At 44.7% G+C, this 24,602-nt stretch overlaps 1 protein-coding gene across 1 annotated transcript in view; it reads right to left on the bottom strand.

The window, feature by feature from the left end:
• Nucleotides 1–2,168: 2,168 nt before the first annotated feature.
• Nucleotides 2,169–24,602, bottom strand: part of LOC134601766 (zinc metalloproteinase-disintegrin-like ACLD) — a 100,434-nt gene continuing 78,000 nt past the window's right edge. Inside the window, exons 13-15 of the mRNA XM_063446267.1 lie at nucleotides 12,683–12,772; nucleotides 10,475–10,670; nucleotides 2,169–2,272 (exon numbers count right to left, since the gene is read on the bottom strand). Of these exons, the coding sequence (XP_063302337.1) occupies nucleotides 2,169–2,272; nucleotides 10,475–10,670; nucleotides 12,683–12,772 (390 nt within the window). The remainder of the gene's footprint in view (nucleotides 2,273–10,474; nucleotides 10,671–12,682; nucleotides 12,773–24,602) is intronic.

The raw sequence follows: 24,602 nt of genomic DNA, 5'->3' as shown, positions 1-24,602 counted from the left end.
AGGGACATGGAGAGGAGGGGAACATGGATGGAAGGGGTAGGAGGACATGAAGAGGAGGGGAACATGGATGATGGGATACACCCAAAGTTATTAAAATAACTTTGTCGTGTACTAGCAAAACCATTAACGGATTTATTTAACCAAGCATTGTTAACAGTATGTTACCATCGCTGAGAGCAGAAGGACACTTTACAGTGGTTCCTAAATGGCACCTATGTCTCATTATAGGTGCAGGGTGTTTATAATGCGTGTGTGCATACTGTTAAATGTTTTGCCTGCTCTCCTGTACTGCTGAGGATTGCTGCCAACTAGGTGGATTTGGCTATGGCATGTTATACCAAGTTTATGCATTTATTGCTCACTGGCATGATATACAAGGTCTATACATTACTGCTCATTCTCATGATATACACAGTTCATGCTTTTACTACACATTGGCTTGAAATACTATTCCTTTTGCCCCCCAGGATATATACCGTATATACTCGAGTATAAGCCGACTCGGATATAAGCCGAGGCCCCTAACTTTACCCCAAAAAACTGGGAAAACGTATTGACTAGAGTATAAGACTAGGGTGGGAAATGCAGCAGCTACTGGTAAATTTCTAAATAAAATTAGATCCTAAAAAAAAATATATTAATTGAATATTTATTTACAGTGTGTGTATAATGAATGCAGTGTGTGTGTGTATGAATGCAGCGTGTGCGTATGAGTGCAGCGTGTGTGTATGAATGCAGTGTGTGTGTATGGGTGCAGTGTGTGTGTATGAGTGCAGTGTGTGTGTATGAGTGCAGCGTGTGTATGAGTGCAGTGTGTGTAGGAGTGCAGTGTGTGTGTATATGAGTGCAGTGTGTGTATGAGTGCAGTGTGTGTGTATGAGTGCAGTGTGTGTATGAATGCAGTGTGTGTATGAGTTCAGTGTGTGTGTGTGTGTGTTGCAGAGCCTTGGTGGGGTGTGGGCAATTTTATTATTTTTTTAATTATTTAAATTTTTTTATATTATTATTTCTTCTTATTATTTTTAATTTAATTATTATTACTTTATTATTATTATTATATTTTTTTTTTCGTCCCCCCTCCCTGCTTGATACATGGCAGGGAGGGGGGCTCTCCTTCCCTGGTGGTCCAGTGGCATTGGCAGTTCAGTGGGGTGGAGAGGGGGACTCTCAGAGCTGTAACTTACCTCTCCTGCAGCTCCTGTCAGCTCTCTCCTCCTCCGCGCTGTCCGGTCAGCTCTTCTGTCAGCTCCCACTGTAAGTCTTGCGAGAGCCACGGCTCTCGCGAGATTTACACTGGGAGCTGACCGAGGTGCTGAACGGACGGCGCGGAGGAGGAGGGAGCTGACAGGAGCTGCAGGAGAGGTAAGTTACAGCTCTGACAGCCCCCACAGCCCCTGTCTGTATTATGGCAATGCAAATTGCCATAATACAGACTATTGACTCGAGTATAAGCCGAGTTGGGGTTTTTCAGCACAAAAAATGTGCTGAAAAACTCGGCTTATACTCGAGTATATACGGTAAGTGTGACTGCGTCGATATGCTTGTGTGTGCATGCGTACATACTGCGTGCATTGCATTTGAAAATTCAGAACTGGTTACTAAAATTTTTGAATCCCTACTACTGTTTTTATCCTACCATTGCCACCATTCGTTAGCACTAGTAAAGCATATCCATACATTCAGCATATTCAATACGTTTAGACAAGACCTATACTCTCACTAGACTTCTCCTAGTGTCTAACAGTCTTGTTGTAGTAGGTAAGACCGAGCTGGACTAGTTTTCACCTTGTTGCGAGTGATTGCCTAGCGTATGATAAATTTGTTGTGCCTGATCAAAAAAGCAGGGATCCACAAAAAAAAATAAAAAAATCCAATATTGTATTCCGACCCCGAGGTTAAGAAACATTATCGTACATCATGATGACTTAAAGATACCACTCAACATAAAATAAACCTGTACTGTAAATTTCTATGCAAACATTCAACTCCCAGAAGGTCATACACGAGCATTGTCGACTAAACAATGTACAGGGGAAGAATAATTTATCATAGCTGCAGGTCCTCACATTAAGGTCCATTTCAGTCATGTCTGAGCCTGTCCTTATATTCAGGGAGACCACACCTGAGCCTGTCTAGTAATCAGCAGACAGATGTAAATATCTCTATACTCACTTAGAGGCACACTTCATGAAATTTCCTGTAAACTGTTGACATTTCCCATAGTTATTGCCATTTATGTTATTGTCGAAACATTCATCGTTAACCGAAGCACCTAAAGATGAAAAGTGGATTAAACGGCTGCTCAGTCATTTGCAGATATTCATAACCCACCTCAACAGGACATTACTAACTCATTAAATCACTTTTCCAGGTGGTCCAAATATGCGTAAAGGAGTTAATATGCATAAAGATGTCATTGTCAGACCGGAGTGGTTTAAATTGAGTCCAGGAGAAATGGGATTACTTATAAATTACACTACTGAAGGCAACAGAAAATTGCATTAAGCTTGTCAGTAAAAGCCAAAAAATGAAGAAGCCACTGTGGTACTTCGTAGAAGTGGCCAAAATAGTAAAAAACACAAAGTTTGCATTTAGTAATTATAAAAAAAAAAAAAAAAAACTGTGAAGAAGATAGACAGATTGATAGGATTAGGCAAAAAGAGGCTAAGCAAGTTATAAGACTTTCCAAAGCCCACACAGAAGAGAAAACAGCCCAGTCAGTAAGAAAGGGGATAAAACATTTTTTAGATACATAAATGAGAAAAGGAAAGTGAAACAAGGATTAGTTAGATTAAAACAAAAGAAGGAAGGTATGTAGAAGAGGATAAAGGTCCAGTTGACTGCCTCAATTAATATTTTTGTTCAGTATTTACAGATGAAAATTAAGGAAAGGGACCACAGCTAGAAAAAAAGACAAAATAATTTGTTACATGTGAGTTTACAGAGGAAGAGGTTCTATTTCAGCTGCCTAAAGTAAAGACAAGTCAATGAGAACTGATGGAATACACCCAAAGTTATTAAAAGAGCTTAGTGGTGTACTGGCAAAACCATTAATGGATTTATTCACCAATCATTGTTAACAGCGTGACGGCAGTCACCATCGCTGGGAGCAGAAGGACACTTTACAGTGGTTCCTAAATGACTCCTATGTCTGTCACCCTGTGCCCATTGTAGGTGCAGGGTGTGTGTAATGTAATTGTTTATATTGTGTGTGTATACTGTTAAATGTATTGCCTGCTCTCCTGTACTGCTGAGGATTGCTACCAACTAGGTGGATTTGGCTATGGAGCCTGTGTAGCGCCCTCTGTTGGTAGCAACAGCAACATGCACTACCTGAATAGCAAGGCTAGTTAATTTGCATATTGAGGTAGATTTGCATATTGTAAATTCTGCAGGCAGGAGAGATATTTTGTGCTGGTTATTGTCTTCCCCATCCCTTTATAAATATGTGATTATGCTATTGTAATTTCCTGTATATTTTGTGACATGTTTTGTTATTTGAATTTTATTATGTTTGTCACTGCAATGTATATGTAATGATCATATGGGCTAGTCCCAAGTAAAATAAAGTTTTATGTTAGTTCCTTTTAGAACTTGTTGTCAGGATCGGGACAGGGATCCAACACGCAGAGTACAAACAGGTACAGGATACGTATACCGGACCTTAGAATGGCCGGACTAACGTACAGAGAATATAGAGAATAGTCAAAGACAAGCCGAGGTCGAGGGAACGAGAAGACAGGTAAGCGAGGAACAAGCCGGGTCAAGGGTAACAGAGATAAACAGAGTAAGTCAAACAAGCCGGGTCGGAACCAAAGGGATAACAGAAATACAAGAGCACTGTGTGACTAGGCAGACTAGAACCACGACAGGGCAATGAGCAAATGGGAGAAGCAAGTTTAAATACCCTGGCTCGGAAGGGTAGACACGCCTCCGACGAGTCCTGATTAGTCTCTGAAGGATTGAGTGACAGGTCGTTCCGGGTTGGCGTCATGACGCCGGTTTCCGGACGTCATGCTTGAAAAGGAAGTGAGTCCCTCGCGGCCGGCGTTTACGTGACCGGATGGACCGCGAGGAACAGAGGAAACAGCCCGTCTGGACGGATGGACGTCTAAGTCTCTACCTCTCTCGGAGGTAGAGACTTCAGGTACCCTGACAGTACCCCCCCTCTCAGATACGCCCACCGGGCGGAAGGAACCGGGACGAGATGGGAAGCGGGAGTGAAACGCCCTGCGGAGACTAGGAGCATGAACATCCTCCTGAGGTACCCAACTCCTCTCCTCAGGACCATATCCCTTCCAATCAACCAGATATTGTACTCTCCCCCGGGAGATTCGAGAATCGATAATAGAGTTAACCTCATACTCCTCCTGACCCTCCACCTGAATAGAGCGAGGAGAGGATGATGTGGAGGAAAATCTGTTACAGACTAGTGGTTTCAACAATGAAACATGAAATGAGTTAGGGATGCGTAAGGCAGTTGGAAGAGCTAGACGATACGCAACTGGGTTAATGCGAGTTAGCACCCTGTAAGGTCCAATATAACGAGGAGCGAACTTCATGGAAGGCACTTTTAAACGGATGTTTCTTGTACTCAACCATACTCTATCACCTGGAACAAACACCGGAGCCGCCCTTCTACGTTTATCAGCGTGTTTCTTAACCAGCATAGAATTGTGCAGAAGAATCTGTCGAGTCTGATCCCACAACTTCCTCAAATTGGCAACATGAACATCAACCGACGGCACCCCCTGGGAAGAAGAAGCCGAAGGGAGAATAGATGGATGAAAGCCATAATTCATGAAGAAGGGGCTTGAACGAGTAGAATCACAAACGAGATTGTTGTGTGCAAACTCCGCCCAAGGAATCAAACCAGCCCAATCGTCCTGGTGTTCGGAAACAAAACAACGTAAATATTGTTCAATCTTTTGGTTGGTGCGTTCAGCAGCTCCGTTAGACTGAGGATGATAGGCAGAAGAGAAGTTCAATTTGATACCCAGTTGAGAGCAGAAGGACCTCCAAAAACGGGAAACAAATTGGGAACCTCTGTCAGATACAATTTGGGAGGGTATCCCATGTAATCGAAAAATCTCCCTTGCGAATATCTCCGCCAATTCGGGAGAAGACGGGAGTTTAGGCAGAGGAACGAAGTGAGCCATCTTGGTGAATCTGTCAACCACGGTGAGGATAACAGTCTATTTTTTAGAGATAGGTAAATCGACAATAAAGTCCATAGCCAAACAGGACCATGGCTTCTCTGGAACCTCTAAGGGGTGCAGAAATCCACAGGGAAGGGTATGAGGTTGCTTGGTCTTAGTACAAACCTCACATGCACCGATGAAATACTTAATATCCTTCCGTAAATCAGGCCACCAGAAGTCCTTAGAGATCAAAGCACATGTCTTGCGAATACCAGGATGTCCAGCCACCTTGCTGTTGTGGAAACATTGCAACAGTTCCAGTTGTAGAACAGGAGGAACGAAACGTCGACCTTCAGGAGTCTGTTTAGGAGCTAGATGTTGCAGTTTAATGATCTCGGCAAGTAACGGAGAGTGAATCCTGAGATTCGTGTTGGCGATAATATTGCATTTCGGAACTATAGAGGAAAGAACCGGTTCAGATATAGTAGAAGGTTCATATTGGCGAGACAAAGCATCGGCTTTGGAGTTCTTAGAACCAGGTCTATAAGTAAGCACATAATTGAAGTGGGTCAGGAATAAGGACCAACGAGCTTGTCTGGCGGACAGTCGCTTAGCTTCCCCAATATAAGACAAGTTCTTGTGATCCGTTAAAATAGTAACAGGATGTAAGGTCCCCTCCAATAAATGTCTCCACTCCTTTAAGGCCATAATGACCGCTAAGAGTTCCCTGTCGCCAATGTCATATCTACTTTCAGGACCAGACAGTTTCTTAGAAAAAAACCCACAAGGGTGTAGTGGTTTATCCACCCCTAACCTTTGCGACAGAACAGCCCCTACGCCTGTCTCAGAGGCATCGACCTCGAGTAGGAACGGCAGAGTCGTATCAGGATGGACTAGAATTGGAGCAGAAGCAAAAAGATCCTTGAGAGTCTTGAAAGCAGCGAGAGCTTCATTAGACCAAGTCTTAGTGTCAACCCCCTGTCTGGTCATATTGGTAATAGGTGCAATAATAGAAGAGTATCCCTTAATGAAGCGCCTATAATAATTGGAGAAACCAATAAACCTCTGAATAGCCTTGAGTCCCTTAGGCAAAGGCCACTCTAAAATGGACTGGAGTTTGTCAGGGTCCATCTTAAAGCCTTCCCCAGAAATCACGTATCCAAGAAAGTCTATCTGAGACTGGTCAAAGCTACATTTCTCCAATTTACAGTATAAGCCATGTTGCAGGAGTTTGTGTAATACCTTTCTGACCTGTCTGTGGTGGGTCTCAACCTCTCTAGAGTGTATCAGTATGTCATCCAGGTATACAATAACACAATCATGTTGAAATTCCCTAAGAACCTCATTAATCAAATCCTGAAATACTGCAGGTGCGTTACAAAGACCAAAAGGCATGACCGTGTATTCATAATGCCCATAACGGGAATTGAACGCTGTCATCCACTCGTGTCCTTGCTGGATTCTCACCAAGTTATATGCCCCTCTGAGGTCCAACTTGGTGAAAATTTTAGAGCCTTTCAGACGATCAAACAGCTCGGTAATCAAGGGAATCGGATAGGCATTTCTGATGGTTATCTTATTCAAACCTCGGTAATCAATGCAAGGTCTTAGTGAACCATCCTTCTTTTTAACAAAAAAAAAAACAGCCCCGGCAGGAGAAGAAGATCTCCTAATGAATCCCTTGTCTAGATTCTCCCGAATATACTCCTCTAGAACTGGATTCTCCTTAGTGGATAGGGGGTATACATTGCCCCTCGGAGGCATGGTACCAGGTAGTAAGTTAATTTTACAATCAAAGGTCCTGTGTGGAGGTAGAGTGTCAGCATTCTTTTTGTCGAATACTGCTTTTAAGTCTAGGTACAGGGGCGGTATCTGTATCTCTGTAGACTGGGTAGAACTACCTGGTGTGTTAATTACACCCAATGGGGAAACCCTCCGTAAACAATTCTCCTGGCAACCCTGGCCCCATGAGAGTATCTCCCCTAACTCCCAATCAATAATAGGGTTATGTCTTTTCAACCATGGGTAACCCAGGACTATGGGAACAGAAGGGGATGAAATAAGCATAAGCGATAAGTTTTCCTCGTGTAAGATACCAACAGTTAAGCTAACTGGGATGGTCTCACGAGAGATAACAGGCTCAAGTAAAGGTCTACCATCTATGGCCTCAACGGCCAAGGGTGTATCCCTTAACTGGGATGGGATAGTGTGTTTAGTAGCAAAGGCTTGATCGATAAAATTCTCAGCAGCACCGGAATCTATCAAAGCCATGGTCCTTAGTACTCCCCTTTCCCAAGTTAAAGAAACTGGTAGCAGAAGCCTGTGATCTTTATAATTATGCGTAGAGGACAAAATAGAAACACCCAAGGCCTGTCCTCTAGAGAAACTTAGGTGCGAGCGTTTCCCGAACGATTAGGACAATTCAGGCGTAGGTGACCTCTGACTCCACAATACATGCATAATCCCTCCCTTCTCCTGTACTGCCTCTCCTCCTCTGAGAGGCGAGTATTGCCTATCTGCATAGGTTCAGGACATAGTGAGGTAGTGGAATCAGGACTTTGAAATGTGGGAGCTAATTTAAATGAAGGTCTAAGGTTCCTCTCTCGAGTGTTCTGTCTCTCTCTTAAACGCTCATCAATACAAGAAATGAATGAAATTAAATCCTCCAAATTTTCAGGAAGCTCTCTAGTAGCAACCTCGTCGAGGATTACATCTGATAGCCCATTCAAAAATACATCTATATATGCCTGCTCGTTCCACTTAACTTCTGCCGCCAAAGACCTGAACTCTAGTGCATAATCCACAAGAGTTCGGTTCTCTTGTCTCAGGCGCAACAGTAATCTAGCTGCATTGACCTTTCTACCAGGAGGGTCAAAAGTTCTTCTAAAGGCAGCTACAAAGGCATTATAATTATATACCAAAGGGTTATCATTCTCCCATAATGGGTTGGCCCATCTCAGAGCTTTCTCAATGAGTAAGGTGATAATAAATCCAACCTTCGCCCTATCTGTAGGATAGGAGCGAGGTTGTAATTCAAAGTGGATACTGATCTGGTTAAGGAAACCACGACACTTCTCAGGTGAGCCACCATAACGTACTGGTGGTGTAATACAGGAAGAGGCACCTACAGTGGCTACCTCTAGGCCTGAGCTCACAGGAGAAATAGAAGTAGTACGCGTCTCCTCTGGCGGGTTATTAGCACGAGACAATAACGGCTGTAGTGCTAGCACCATCTGATCCATTCCGTGCTCCATGGCTTCGAACCTAGGATCAGAAGGACCAAGCTGACTGTTTGTACTTGCAGGATCCATTGGCCCTGTCGTAATGTCAGGATCGGGACAGGGATCCAACACGCAGAGTACAAACAGGTACAGGATCCGTATACCGGACCTTAGAATGGCCGGACTAACGTACGGAGAATATAGAGAATAGTCAAAGACAAGCCGAGGTCGAGGGAACGAGAAGACAGGTAAGCGAGGAACAAGCCGGGTCAAGGGTAACAGAGATAAACAGAGTAAGTCAAACAAGCCGGGTCAGAACCAAAGGGATAACAGAAATACAAGAGCACTGTGTGACTAGGCAGACTAGAACCACGACAGGGCAATGAGCAAATGGGAGAAGCAAGTTTAAATACCCTGGCTCGGAAGGGTAGACACGCCTCCGACGAGTCCTGATTAGTCTCTGAAGGATTGAGTGACAGGTCGTTCCGGGTTGGCGTCATGACGTCGGTTTCCGGACGTCATGCTAGAAAAGGAAGTGAGTCCGGCGTTTACGTGACCGGATGGACCGCGAGGAACAGAGGAAACAGCCCGTCCGGACGGATGGACGTCTAAGTCTCTACCTCTCTCGGAGGTAGAGACTTCAGGTACCCTGACACTTGTGTCCTGTATGTTTATTTTAGCGATCTCTCTAGCCCTGGGATAAGTCAAAAGTGCTTTGTAAATGTAATAACTATAACCACTGTAAGCAGAACTGCAGCGCAATACCTGCCTGAACAACTGCAGCAGAATAGGCAGAGGGGATGATACCTGCCTGGAAGCAGAGATGCAGAGGGATGATACTTGCCTAGAAGGAGGGAAGAGCTCCAGAAGGACCCCAGTCAAGCTGATGTGACTGGGGCTGAAGCGTTCTATGGTCCCTAAAAGGCTAGGAAGTGGATTAGGTGGAGGTACTCTGTCGGAGTACAGGAGCGCCTTCACAAACAGGAGTAGTCGCAGAAGATTAGAAATTATCAAATGTTGTACCAATCCACAAGAAAGGTAGTAAGGAGGAGTCAGGCAACTATAGGCCAGTAAGCCTTACTTCAGTTGTGGGGCAAGTAATGGAAACTATGTTAAATGATAGGATTGTTGGACTTCTAAAATTACATGAATTTCAAGATCAGAGACAACATGGGCTTACTTCAAGGAGATAATGTCAGCCTAACATTACTGCATTTTTTCTAAATTAATAGATCAGGGTGGTTCAATAGACATTGCTTACCTAGATTTCAGTAAGTCTTTTGAAACTGTCACACATAGAAGGCTTATCAATAAACTGCAATCTTTGAGTTTAGAATCCAATATTATTAAATGGACAGGCAACAGAGGGTTGTAGTCAATGGAGTATATTCAACGCAAGGTCTTGTTACCAGTGGTGTACCTCAGGGATTTGTAATTGGACTCATTCTCTTCAATATTTTTTATTAGTGATATTGCAGAAGGTCTTGATGGTAAGGTGTGTCTTTTTGCGGATGATACTAAGATATGTAATAGGGTTGATGTTCCAGGAGGGATAAACCAAATGGCAAATGATTTAGATAAACTAAAAAAATGGTCATAGCTGTGGCAACTGACATTTAATGTGGATAAGTGCATGATAATGCATCTTGGGCGTAAAAACGAAAGGGCAGAGTATAGAATATTTGATATAGTACTAACCTCAACATCTCAGGAAAAGGATTTAGTAGGGATGTACATGGGCGGTTCGGAAATTCGGGTAAGACATTTTTTTTGTTACTTTGGCAATTCGATTCGGCACTTCCGAAATTCGAGACTTCAGCAATTCAGAACTTTGGCAATTCTGGACTTCGGCAATTCGAAGGGCTCACTAACCCTGCCTTCCAACTGAAGTGGTAGAGGTTAACACAGTGAGGGAGTTTAAGCATGAATGGGATAGGCATAAGGCTACTCTAGATATAAGATAAGGCCAAGGACTAATGAAAGCCTTTAGACAATTGGGCAGACTAGATGGGCTGCATGGTTCTTATCTGCCGTCACATTCGATGTTTTCAAATGACCTGTTTTTATATAAAGCCATGAGGTGACATAGCACCACCCTGACTTTTGACCCACCTGATCCCCAAAGAGCAGAGCATTGACTCTGTAGGGTTGGACACTTTCCATTGAAGCAGTACCCCTGGCCATTCATGCAGGAAAAGCCGTTGGCTCGCAAGCGATCAGAGGGACAAGTAGCTGTAACCCCATCGCATATATCGGCCAGGTCACAGTCATCCTTGGCAGGTCGACATACGATTCCCGCTTTCTTAATCTGTGTGAGGACAACATGCTTTAGAAACAATTGGTGATTGCCTTTTCTTACCTCACATGTCCATTTGTTACACAGGCTGTCAGTGGTAGTCAAAACCACCTTGCTGGTATAAGATCTCTTGTCCTTTTGCCAACATATCAGGAAAACCAACAGAGGTGCTGCTAGGGAGAGGAGCTATAGGGTCTCTATTCTTGAAAGTGGGACGGTGTAGACTTGTGGTATCATGATATATTTTTTTAGGTTTAGGTGTATGGAACACACAGGTTAACAGTGACACACAAAAGTCAAGGAGATGGGAAGAAAGATGAAAGTATGTGCATGAGTTTGTCAGGCAATGTGTTTTTTCATAAGTGTGCATGTGTCTTTCTTTATTTGTTGAGTGTGTCTATATGTGTTCCTCTACCAATGCATGTGTGTGTATGCTTCTATATATTGGTTTGTATGTGTATTTATGTGCCTGAATGCTTCTTAAAGTGTAGATTTGTGTTTATGACTCTCTATTTGCATGAGTGTGCATGTGTGTATCTGTGTGTCTATGTAAGTTTGTTAATGTGTATTTTATTGTGTCTCTCTCTCTTGTATGTTTGCCTTTAGCATCACAAGAGTGTGTCAATACATGTGTTTCTGTCCTTGCATGATTTTGTCTGTATGGTTATCAATGTCTTTGAGTGTATCCATATGCATGTCTTTGTCCTTGCACACATTCCTTTTTGTGCTGGATCTCTTTCTGGTCATAATTATTTTCTTTTTTTCTGCCTTTGCATGAGTATATTCTTGAATGTGTGTGTCTGTATACATGTAATCACATAGTTAATTATACTTAATAGTATGGCTCCTGATATTGAAATGATACAGGGTTCAGCAGTGTATCTAGTACACCAGGTTTAGGGGTATGAAGTCTGCAAGGTTTCATGTTAAGCTGTATAGAGATTATGATGAATTTAGGGTTAGTAGGGACTGAGGGTCCCTAGGGTTAGTAGGGACTGAGGGTAGGGAGATAAGCATCATGAGATTTACAGTCCATAACATCTTTAAGATAAGATCTACTGTCCTAAATCCCCATTGATCAAGGGCATAGCAAGGAGGGGTGCTGTTGTCCTCAGTTACTGGCCTAATGGGGTAGCCGCCATTTGTAAGAAATGTGGGCTTTAAAAATTGAAAAGCCATACCAGAAGACAGCTTTGAAGAGTAATATCTGGCAATCCATTCCCAGTGCTCCTGCTCTTCATTTGGCATCTACCAATATACACCAAATTTCCAATTCACCATAATTTGCATAAAAAAGTATAATTTGTGGGGTGTGTAGTGCAAAGAAATATTTTTGAAATTATTTGGCTGTGGCTTATATGAATGATCATGTAATAAATGTTAGTTAAATATTAGTTTAATGTTATTAAAGGACCACTCTAGGTACCCAGACCACTTCAGCTCAATGAAGTGGTCTGGGTGCAAGGTTCCCATAGTTTAACTCTGCAGCTGAAAACCTAGCAGTTTCAGAGAAACTGCTATGTTTACACTGCAGGGTTAATCCAGCCTCTAGTGGTTGTCTCGCTGACAGCCACCAGAGGCGCTTCCACGATTTACACTGCGTAAATCGCACTTATTTGACACTGGACATCCTAACGGAGTCCAACGTCAAAAAAGATCCTTATAGGAAAGCATTAAGTAAGCGCTAGATAAAATTTTAGCTTACCCTAAAAGGTTAAGCAAGAAAATGATGACTGAACATATGTGAATATTCTGATCACGTGGGCTTGTGTATCAATTAAAGGAGATACAACCCTTCTTTAAGCAGCAGCAGTGTTGAATACTCCACATGACAGCGTTTCCTGATTAAATGCAATTTATTAATCAAATTAAATAAATAAACAAAAGCATAAGCTGTAAAAACGTTTCCACGTGGTGTACACTCTGTTGCACTTTACTGTTTATTATTATTATGCACTTTGTTGCACTTTATTGTATTTATAAGTGTCTTGAGCACTTTTTTGGAATTTGTGTAATCCACTTACCTGACAATTGGCACAGCATTCCCCCTCTGCACACTGAGCTTCCGGCTTGAATTTGCAGGTGGAAGCTTCACAGCACGGATTGTTACATTCCTGCAATACAACATGAACCCATTGAATCTGTCATTCAGTTACAGAGTCAATATCGCTAAAATAAGTAAATATGATTAATGTAACAAATGACACAGGAAAGGCATAGATTCATATTAATTCCAGTAGAAATCTATACTATAGGGGGCGGGACATCCGGTGACGCAGGTAACATAAGCTCCGTGACAGAACGGCCTATTGCGACTAAATAAACCGGCTAACCCTGCAAATCGGTATTGGAAAACACAGGATTAGAATCCCTAACACATTGTGCATACTGTGGCTCCCCCGAAAACACCAAGGAGTCACATTTTATTCACAAGGAAAGAAAGAGAGGGCAAGATTGGACTTTAAATAAATGACGGAAGATATATGCAAGGACTTGCACGCTCTGGGCACTCAAACTTGGAGGAGCCTAGCTAACAAAGAATTAGTGGAGAAGATCCACAAAATGGAAGCAGATAACAGGCACTTTCAGGAGAGACCGGCAGACCAGGAGTATCGCTACCACCGCAAAAACATCCACGTATGAGGGGAGCCCAGAGACGGTGCTAGCCGATGCCATCCCACAATATCTTGCAGATATGTTCAAGGTGATCTTCCCTCATTGGAGACGAAAGACATGCTCATCGACAGGGCACACCGGGTGCCAAAACCCAGAAACCTGGCGCAAGACGTCCCAAGGGACATAGTCACACAATTACATTATTACAACACAAGAGAAGTGATCCTGACTGCCAAACGAAAAGCAACCTCAATGCCAGAAGTATACTCTCTAATCTCATGGTTTGCTGATCTATTGTCTACTACTATGGCATGCTGTAGGGAATTTATCAACATCACGAAAAGCCTCAGAAATCACAAGATTTCCTACAAATGGGGCTTCCCACCAAAAGGAGAAACGGCACCCTGGTTAAAGGGGATGACCTGGAGGAACGCCTCAAACTCCTGTGCTCTTGGGGCCTATGCAAGAAGGGTCTGGATTTTACGCTTAACACATTGCCAAGGAAACTGACCACGAAGTGGACGAAAGTTCGTAAGAACAAAGACTGAACAGTCACAAGAACATGGGGGAGACTCCAGAAAGAAGCCTTGCTTGGGGCCTGCATGCTGGGCTACACATGGGACTAATTGAGATGCATACTTACCACAAGGTTTGGGACATGTGTGATTAGTTGAAATGAAAGTTGTTTGCTTTTTATTATTACATGAAGGGGTTATGGTTTAGATGAGAAGAGACTTCCAAAGTTAACCTTATCAGAAGGGGTCAAAATGAATGACGCCATTCATACCCGGTGTGACAAAAGTACTCCTTTCCCTTGGTACCTTGTCCTGGGATTGGGGTGTTACGCAGTCTTTTCAGGCTTTAGAGACACTTCACACGCTGGATGAGGTAAAAGGACTTGCTCTTTTTATTGTGGTTCCAAAATAAATGCACAGTAAGGTATAAAAGGTTGTAACAAAATATATAAAACAAAATCCTTGCTCTTCTGAGCATTAACTAAACAAAATAATTAGCTAACTGGGTTGGATGGCTTGTCCATTTCCCAACATAAGCATTAACAACAACCTTACTGCTTCAGGGTTTTCAGCTCTCTGTTTCCACTCACAGAAATCAAACACAGTCTCTCTCCTCCTTTGGCAGGGGAGTACTTAATAGCACCTGTAATTAACAATCCTTTTCAGGTGAGGTAAATTAGGATTGAAACTCTGGAACTGGACTTCTCACCTGCAGGTTCCAAACAACTTCCAAAATGTGGAGTGGAGCACTGGCCCACCCTACTCTCCAAGTGCTCCACCCCAGGGCCCAAATACACATATTTAAAGTGCAATATTAATTTTAACATAACACATTTCCCTGGGGCTAATTACACAAAGTAGGAACATTGCAAAATCTGGGGAGGTATATAGATTCCCTCCAGCACAATTCCTTGCTTTCGGTCACACCGGGTACACTATTATACATAGAAAAATAACATCTGTTTTTCACATATGCCCAAGGCCCCCCATTCGTTTTCCATGCCTGATTCTGGGGCAACCCATACCTGCCACTATGACTAGGCCATAACCATCACTCACCATATACACTTCTCCGTCTCCACTCGGTTGTACCTACAGGAGTTAAATGGTACACAATCGAGGAAAAACATCCTTTTTGACTAATTTCCTGATGCTGGAAAGCATTCTTGTTTGTAAATACTTTGGTTTATGATTTCTCTATTTTTTCTTTGCTACATGTTTTACTTTTTTGCTGTGTGATAAAGGTGCAATGATATTTGACATATACGATGACAGGGAGGATCGTGACTACTCACAAGAGGGGATACCTGAGAAAGGCACAACAGTTCACTATACTATCCTTTAACATAAGAGGTATCTGGCATTCCAGCAACTCCAAACTGTAAAAGCAGCAGAAGCTTGCCAACAAGAGACGCACTTCTGTGCTCACAACCCTCCTACTTTTGCCTCGACTAGATACCCCCAGGCCTACCACTCCTACGCTCCTAACAAGACTAAAGGGGTCAGCATACTGTTTCATGCAGATTGGATTTTTGATTGTGACAAGGAAATTAAAGATAAGGAAAGCAGATTGGAGGGCTCACTAAAGGGAGTACAGTTGACGTTTGTAAACATATAGGCTCCAAATAAAAACCAAATCAATTTCCTCAAAAGTGCTTTTGGCAAAATCGCGAGAATACGGGTGGGACAGGTGTGCATCAGCGGGGAGTTTAACTGTGTCCTTGACCCCAACTTGGACACTTTGGGGAAGAAAGGCCATGAGTGCTAAACTAACTAAACTATTGTAAGACCATAGCTTACATGACACATGGCACCCAATGTACTCAGGAGCGAAGGATTGTACCTACTACTCTAAGGTCCACCAAAGATATTCGTGCATAGATATGTGTCTGATAGCTACCTCCCTAGACTGCCTAAAGGAGGTGCAGATAGCTCCTTTCTCACGGTCGGACCATGCCCTAGTCAGTTCAGCATTCCTGTCTCTTTACCTGTTCAGGGGAAGGGGAACTGGGCGCTTAAACGAGTTGCTTCTAGAGAACGAACAGGGGGCAGTTAAAATGCTTATACATTTTTTTCATGATAACCCCTATGAATACACCTCAATTGCAAACACATGGCTGGCCCATAAGGCAGTGGTCCATGGTCTGCTGATACAGCAAGGACACAAAATAAATATGAATACAACAAAAAGAAAGACTTAGGAGAAATTTGACAGAAGCAGAGACCCAGCATATACGTAATCCAACTGTGGCACTACCTAACAAAGTAGGCAATATAAAGACAGACCTACATAAACTACAGCTGCATATTACTGAGAGGCATATGAGACAATTAAAGCACATATACTACTCCTACGAGAACAGTGCAGGGAAGCTATTGGCATCTCAATTAAAAATTCCTTCTCCTAGTCAAACATACCATACATGGAGACAACAAAGGGCACCAGGGTGAGCAATTCGTTAATGATTGTTGAGGAACTTGCCTCTTTTTATGAGAAGCTCTACAACTTGAGAGAGGATGACACAATACCCCAGCCCATGCAGTAATCTGTTGACCAGTTCTTAAGCCCAATAGAGCTACCCACTCTCGATACAATCCACGCTGAGGGACTAGATAGTATGAAAAACTAAGTGTAGCGTTACTTACCTTATCCAGGGGCCAGTCGCGGTCCTCTCTTCGAGCCGTGCGTGGTCCTGCTGCACGAGCCGCGCACGGCTCATCCGACGGCTTCACTAGGAAGGCGGGCAGTGACACGTGTCCCGCCTGAATCTAAAAGCGCGCCGCAGGTCTCGGGCGCGTTCTTAAAGAGACAGTGGGAGCCTAAATTGTCAAAAGGCTCCCATTGGCCCCTGTCATGCCACACTCCCCATACACTACCTTTTGGGGGTGTGGATATGACAGAAGCCAATCACATTAGTTTAGAAGCTATTTACCCTATCGTGGTTTCTGTTTCAGTTCCCTTTAGCGCTTGTTGTGTTCAGTTGTGTTCCTTCGTATTGACCTTGGCTTTGTTTGTGACTACGTTATCTCTTTATCCTTATCCTTATCTGTTCTGTTTGCCGGCTTGCTGTTTACTGTGTACCAGACCCCGGCTAGTCCTAGTTTACGCTGTCTCTTTGTGCCCTTGACCTCGGATCATTCCTGACTCTGTCTCCTCTCATATACGTTGAGTCCGCCCATTCTAAGGTCCGGTAGACGTACCTCTCCTCTGGGTTGTCTTTTGTAGAGTTGAATCCTGCGAGTTGGGGTTTATATTCGTTACACTAAGCAAAAGAAACCTTTTAGGGAGAGAGTGTCAAGTTACTCTAATAGTAAACAAAAAAGAGAGAACTCAAGAACTGACCATTTAGGAGATAAGCCCTAATGGGCAGTGAGAGAGAGTAACCTTAATAAAACATAACTTTTAATGTACCGTGTATATACTCGAGTATAAGCCGACCCGAATATAAGCCGAGGCCCCTAATTTTACCCCAAAAAACTGGGAAAACGTATTGACTCGAGTAAATTTCTAAATAAAATTATATCCTAAAAAAATTATACTAATTGAATATTTATTTTCACTGTGTGTATATAATGAATGCAGTGTGTGTGTGTGTGTGAGTGCAGTGTGTGTGTGTATGAATGCAGTGTGTGTGTATGAGTGCAGCGTGTGTGAGTGCAGCGTGTGTGAGTGCAGCGTGTGTATGAATGCAGTGTGTGTGTATGAGTGCAGTGTGTGTATATGAGTGCAGTGTGTGTGTATGATGAGTGCAGTGTGTGTGTATGAATGCAGTGTGTGTGTGAGTGCAGTGTGTGTGTGAGTGCAGTGTGTGTGTATGAGTGCAGTGTGTATATGAATGCAGTGTGTGTGTATGAGTGCAGTGTGTGTGTATGAGTGCAGTGTAAGTGCGTGTGATGCAGTGTGTGTTTGTGTATGTTGGGCAATTTTTTTTTAATTATTTAAAAAAATGTAATATTATTATTTTTTTTTAATATATATTATTTTATTAATATAATTGTTTATTTTTTTTCGTCCCCCCCTCCCTGCTTGATACATGGCAGGGAGGGGGGCTCTCCTTCCCTGGTGGTCCAGTGGCATTGGCAGTTCAGTAGGGGGGAGGGAGGCTGGCAGAGAGCACTTACCTCTCCTGCAGCTCCTGTCAGCTCCCTTCTCCTCCGCGCCGGTCCGGTCAGCTCCCTCTGCAAGTCACAGTGTAAGTCTCGCGAGAGCCGCACTATGACCCCGCGGCTCTCGCGAGACTTACACTGGGAGCTGACCGAGGTGCTGAACGGACCGGCGAGGAGGAGAAGGGAGCTGACAGGAGCTGCAGGAGAGGTAAGCGCTCGCTGCCAGCCCCCAGTCTGTATTATGGCAATGTAAATTGCCATAATACAGACATTAACTCGAGTATAAGCCGAGTTGGGGTTTTTCAGCACAAAAAATGCGCTGAAAAACTCGGCTTATACTCGAGTATATACGGTAATCGCATAAATATTTAAAAACCGTGGACACCAATATAGGGAATCCAGTTAATGTCTGTGGTAGGGAAAGACTCCTACAAGGTGTAGGGGGATATCATATTTAAATTGACAAGCAATCCAAATAAAATAATATTAAACAAAAATGATTATACAAAAATTGAAAAAGATAAGATAAGTCAAAAGCTGTTTGCTATAACTCGGTAATTTAGTGGAAATAATAGCACTGTAAACTGCGATGTGCATAAGAAATATATAGACAGAAAATAGTAACAAAGTAACACTTGTCCACTCACTAATTAACTAGGGAGGGAGAGATGAAACAAAGTAGCTGTGTGTGTATGTGTGTGTGTAAGAGAAGCAGTGTGTGTTTGTGTAACGGATCGCCTGGCACCCCGACTTGGTACCTCCGTTAATGGATGCTCCTAGTGCTTCCTGAGGACTCCAAGCACTCTGGCAGACACCACAATCACCGAATCCGAGAAACCTTTAAATTCTCCCAAGCATATGAATGCTGTAGACCATTGAATAGGAACCATACGAATAGGCTTGTACTCCTAGCAGTCAACTGGAACAGCATGCAATAAATCCTTCCCCCCAATAATGAGACGACACATCACTTTGAGGGTAAAACAGGAACTCTGGACTGGCTCATCCAGCCTGGCTTTTATTTCCAACTCACACATACAGGCCACACCCAGGGGGAGGCATAAAAGAACCAATGACATAGATGTTACCTCCCACACATCCCCTCCCCTTAGTGTGACACATAATCCCATTATGCATACAGTGTAAAATATACTTTTACACAACTTTCATAACTTTAAAACCATACATCACATTCACATAAAAATACATATCCACAATCAATCCATTCAGGGGAACAACATATTAAAAAATGGCATGAATCCGACCAGGGGTTCAAAAGTTACTAAAAGTATCTTTTGTTCCTTTCTGGCTGGCAGAAAAACATCCCCACAATGCACCCAGGTTTCCTCCCTTCTGCCCTGGAGTTAATTGGAGAAGTAATCCAATTACCCAGGACTAAAGGCAGACTCCATTATCCACATGGTTGCAAAACGACATAAAACACTTTAAAATACATAAAGTCACATTTACACATAACACACAGACATTTCACCTATCCCCAGATAGCTGGGATCTGCACGCACAAAACTACCGAATAGCGCGCAGATCCTACTCACACAGTACAATTGCCATGGAGCTAAAGTCTTTCCCATAGTCTTTCATTATATGAATAGGCTCCATGGTATGGCTATCTGGGGTATCACATTCCCATAAAGTCTGGTCCATAGTCCAAAGGCAAGAGGCGGGCAATCAGCCCCCTCCAAGGACACGTGGCGAGGTCGGTTTCGCCACACTTCTCCCCTTTACCCCCCAGACTAACAGGGTACTTGACCTCCTGCCGGTCAGTGCCCTTGTTAGTCCAGCAGCCCACCCACAAGACAGAAACAGCAGAGCAGCCCACCCACAATAAACAGTTACTACACCTGGGTGAGGGAGAATCTTGTCCAGGTTCAGGTGCCTCACCACGGCTGTGTGGGGGACTGGTAGGCTGCCTTGGTAGGTTGCTGAGGGGGCAGAGACCAGCGGTACTCTGTCCTGTTGCCAGCACTACCACGGGAGTAGTCTGGTTGGAGCCTGGTTGCTGGAGACCGACTGTCTCCCCTTTAAATACACCGCTCTGCTGCTGGAGACCGACTGTCTCCCCTTGAGTTACACCGCTCTGCTGCTGGAGACCTACTGTCTCCCCTTGAGTTACACAACTCTGCTGCTGGAGACCGACTGTCTCCCCTTTAGTTACACAGCTCTGCTGCTGGAGACAGACTGTCTCCCCTTTGGCTAAACAGCCCTGTTGTGGGGGGGCAGGACCGACCGTCCCTACCCCCTGTGCTGGAAGTGCAGAGACCACGGTCCCATCTGCACAGGTGTGGGGCTTACAGTCTCCCCCTGGTACATTAAGCTGCCGCTGGGGAGAGGTGGTAACCAGCTCCTCTCCCATTAGAACACTCTGCCGCTGGGGAATGGAGACTGGGCTCTCTATTCCCTGTACATTAATGATCCGCCACTGGGGAGAGGTGGTAACAATCTCCTCTCCCATACATACTTCCAGTCTCTGTGGAGGGAGACCGACTGTCTCTCCTCCCAACACAGAGTCCTGCTGTTGGGGAAAGGAAGCTGGGCTCTCTATTCCCTGCTGGATACTCTGCCGCTGGGGAATGGAGACTGGGCTCCCAATTCCCAACAAATCACACTGCCGCTGGGGAGGGAGGACGGCACCTTCAGCTCCCTGTAACTTGGGCGCAGAGACCACGGTCCCATCTGTGCTGGTGTGGGGCTTACTGTCTCCCCTTGGTGTGCTAAGCTGCCGCTGGGGAGAGGGGGTAACCAACTCCTCTCCCTTACACACTTTCAGCCGCTGGGGAGCAGGGCTGACCCTATGTACTCCCTATAGGCAGGGCGCAGAGACCACGGTCCCATCTGCGCTGGTGAGGGGCTTACTGTCTCCCCTTGGTGAGCTGCGCTGCCGCTGGGGAGAGGGAATAACAAACTCCTCTCCCTTACACACCTTCAGCCGCTGGGGAGAGGAGATAACAGGCTCCTCTCCCTGAACCGTAGACTGCCGCTGGGGTGCAAGAACGGCACCTTCAGCTCCCTGTAACGCACACTGCCGCTGGGGATCTGGGCCGACTGCCCAGCATCCCTGTAGGGCCGGTAGAGAGACCGCAGTCCCATCTCCACCTGCCATCTGTGGGTCTTCCCAGGACCAATCCGTGAGGCCCCTCAACATTTGTGAGTAAGGGCCACCTGCTTCCCCACCTGGCAACTCTGGCTGCTTCTGGGGATCTGGGTCGGCTGCCCAGCATCCCGGTGGAGAGACCCTGGTCCCATCTCTACCTGCCTGTTGTGGTTCCTCACAGGACCAGTCTATGAGGACCCCCACTTCGGGTTCCTCCCACCGCCTCAGGGAAAGACGGCTAACCTCCTCGGATGCAGCCTCTACTCGGCTGCTGTAATGCTCCTGCTGCTGAGCATACTTCCTCTCTTTCGCCAACCGGAAATCTCGGTCCAGCCTTGTGTTTCGCTCGGCCATGACCTGGTTCCAGATCACCCGGCGTGTCTCCATGGGTATTTCATCCCCATACTCGGCCACTCGCTGCCTCACCTCGGCCAGCCAATCATCTCCAGAGCCAGAACCTTCCATACTTGTCTGCTCCCAGGGGCGCTGCACGACTGCTAGCGTTGCCCTCAATTTGTAAATCCAAACAGTGTCTCTGAGCTGCTTTACCTCGCACTAGGACGCCATCCCACCGCTTGCCACCAATGTAACGGATCGCCTGGCACCCCGACTTGGTACCTCCGTTAATGGATGCTCCTAGTGCTTCCTGAGGACTCCAAGCACTCTGGCAGACACCACAATCACCGAATCCGAGAAACCTTTAAATTCTCCCAAGCATATGAATGCTGTAGACCATTGAATAGGAACCATACGAATAGGCTTGTACTCCTAGCAGTCAACTGGAACAGCATGCAATAAATCCTTCCCCCCAATAATGAGACGACACATCACTTTGAGGGTAAAACAGGAACTCTGGACTGGCTCATCCAGCCTGGCTTTTATTTCCAACTCACACATACAGGCCACACCCAGGGGGAGGCATAAAAGAACCAATGACATAGATGTTACCTCCCACACATCCCCTCCCCTTAGTGTGACACATAATCCCATTATGCATACAGTGTAAAATATACTTTTACACAACTTTCATAACTTTGAAACCATACATCACATTCACATAAAAATACATATCCACAATCAATCCATTCAGGGGAACAACATATTAAAAAATGGCATGAATCCGACCAGGGGTTCAAAAGTTACTAAAAGTATCTTTTGTTCCTTTCTGGCTGGCAGAAAAACATCCCCACAATGCACCCTGGTTTCCTCCCTTCTGCCCTGGAGTTAATTGGAGAAGTAATCCAATTACCCAGGACTAAAGGCAGACTCCATTAACCACATGGTTGCAAAACGACATAAAACACTTTAAAATACATAAAGTCACATTTACACATAACACACAGACATTTCACCTATCCCCAGATAGCTGGGATCTGCACGCACAAAACTACCGAATAGCGCGCAGATCCTACTCACACAGTACAATTGCCATGGAGCTAAAGTCTTTCCCATAGTCTTTCATTATATGAATAGGCTCCATGGTATGGCTATCTGGGGTATCACATTCCCATAAAGTCTGGTCCATAGTCCAAAGGCAAGAGGCGGGCAATCAGCCCCCTCCAAGACACGTGGCGAGGTCGGTTTCGCCACAGTTTGTATGTGTGTGTGTGTGTAAGGGATGCATTGTGTGTTTCTGTGTATGTGTGCAAGGGATGCATTGTCTTTGTGTTTAATGGATGCATTGTATATTTCTCTGTGTGTAAGGTAAGCATGGTGTGTTTCTGTGTGTGTAGGGAAGCATTTTATGTGTAGTGTTAAAGAGAGAGTTTGTGGAGTAGGATAGGGACTGAGTCCTACCAGCCCATTTGTGCTTCTCTTTCCCCCCTTCCTCATCCTCTCTTGTCCCTTACTGCTCTCCCCTCCTGTCCCTTAGAGCACTCCCCTGCCCCACTGTCCCTTGGCGATCTCCCCTGTCCCTTAGTGATCTCCCCGTCTCCTTTCCCATATTACTCTCCCCTCCCGTCCTTTAGAGCTCTCCCTCCACTCTCCTGGTGCTCTCTTCTTCACTCCCCCTCCCCCCGTCCCTTGGTGCTCCCCCCATCCCTTAGTGCTCTCTCCTAACTCCCCACTCTCCATAGAGCTCTTCCCCGCCATATTACTCTCCCCTCCCGTCCTTTAGAGCTCTCCCTCCACTCTCCTGGTGCTCTCTCCTACACTCCCCCTCACCCCGTCCCTTGGTGCTCCCCCCATCCCTTAGTGCTCTCTCCTAACTCCCCACTCTCCATAGAGCTCTCCCCCGCCCCTTAGTTGTCTCTCCTCTCCTCCCCTGTCCCTTAGCTGCAATCGCCTGAGGCTCTCTATAAAGCTAAGGTGGCTGCAGCATTAGGGGGGCCGACACTCCTGGCGCGCCCTAGGTGACTGCCTAAGTCGCCTATAGGAAGCGCCGGCCCTGTCCCCAAATCTATTTAAGCTTCGTATCAGAGCGCTCTGAATGCACATATATGGAAACGAAAGCCCCCAAGGGTGTCCTTAACCCCTTAAGGACCAAACTTCTGGAATAAAAGGGAATCATGACGTGTCACACACGTCATGTGTCCTTAAGGGGTTAAACACCATGAGCTACAGAATGCAGGAGGGTGAGTTGTGGGTACCCAATGTCCAAAAGTATTACAATGCCTCAATACTACCACAAATTGCTGCACTCTTCTGGTTCAAGCTGGAACAATAAGATACTAGACCTAATATGGATACCTCCACAGCTACAACCACAAACCCTGAACCAGCAAAACTAGGCAGTCTATCATACTACTCCAGTGATCTCTCCCTTGATGCCTGGTGTAACACAGGCCTGAATACAGTGTATCAGCTGATGGATACTACAGGTCTGCGTCAATTTACAGACCTAATCACGGACTTTGGCCTAAGCCAAAGGGAAATATTCACATACTTAAGGTTAAAACATATACTCTTACAGCATAAGGTGGTAAAGTTACAGAAAGGGGAAACGTGGAACGCTAAAACTTTGTTGTTGTATTTCAGAGGCTTGTTGCAGGCAAGCAAGCCCTCCAAATTGTCATATATGCAACAATGGGAATGTGATCTACACTGTGTTATAGAACAAAAACAGTGGTATTCTGCTATGAGGACAACCAACACATCCACTCACTGTTTAGACCAGTGGTCCCCAACCCAGTCCTCATGGACCACCAACAGTCCAGGTTTTGTCAGTATCTCCATTTGAATAAAAAAGGGAAATACATAAATCCTGAACTATCTGTGGTCCATGAGGAATGGATTGTGGACCACTGGTTTAGACTGTATAGAGGCCATTAAAAAAAAATACGGATGAGGTGGTATTTAACCCCACAACGTTTGGCCCATATATATGAAGATATCTCATTTTTATGTTGGAGATGCAACGAGAAAGTGGGCTCTATAAGCCACATCTTCCTTCATTGTCGCTGACGAAAGCAATTTTAGCTACAGATCCAACAACTGATAGAAACAACAGTAGAAAGTGGTGTGCCCCTCCAGCCAGCTACATATTTGCTGCACATACTTCCAGATATTCCAAAGCACTCATCAGTTATAATTACACAAATACTGACAGCAGCCAAAGTAAGCTTAGCTAGTATGTGGAAAAGCAAATATATA

The sequence above is a fragment of the Pelobates fuscus genome, chromosome 3 (genome assembly GCF_036172605.1).
Source record: "Pelobates fuscus isolate aPelFus1 chromosome 3, aPelFus1.pri, whole genome shotgun sequence".
NCBI classification, from domain to species: Eukaryota; Metazoa; Chordata; class Amphibia; order Anura; family Pelobatidae; genus Pelobates; species Pelobates fuscus.
This window is presented reverse-complemented; position numbering and strand designations above follow the sequence as displayed.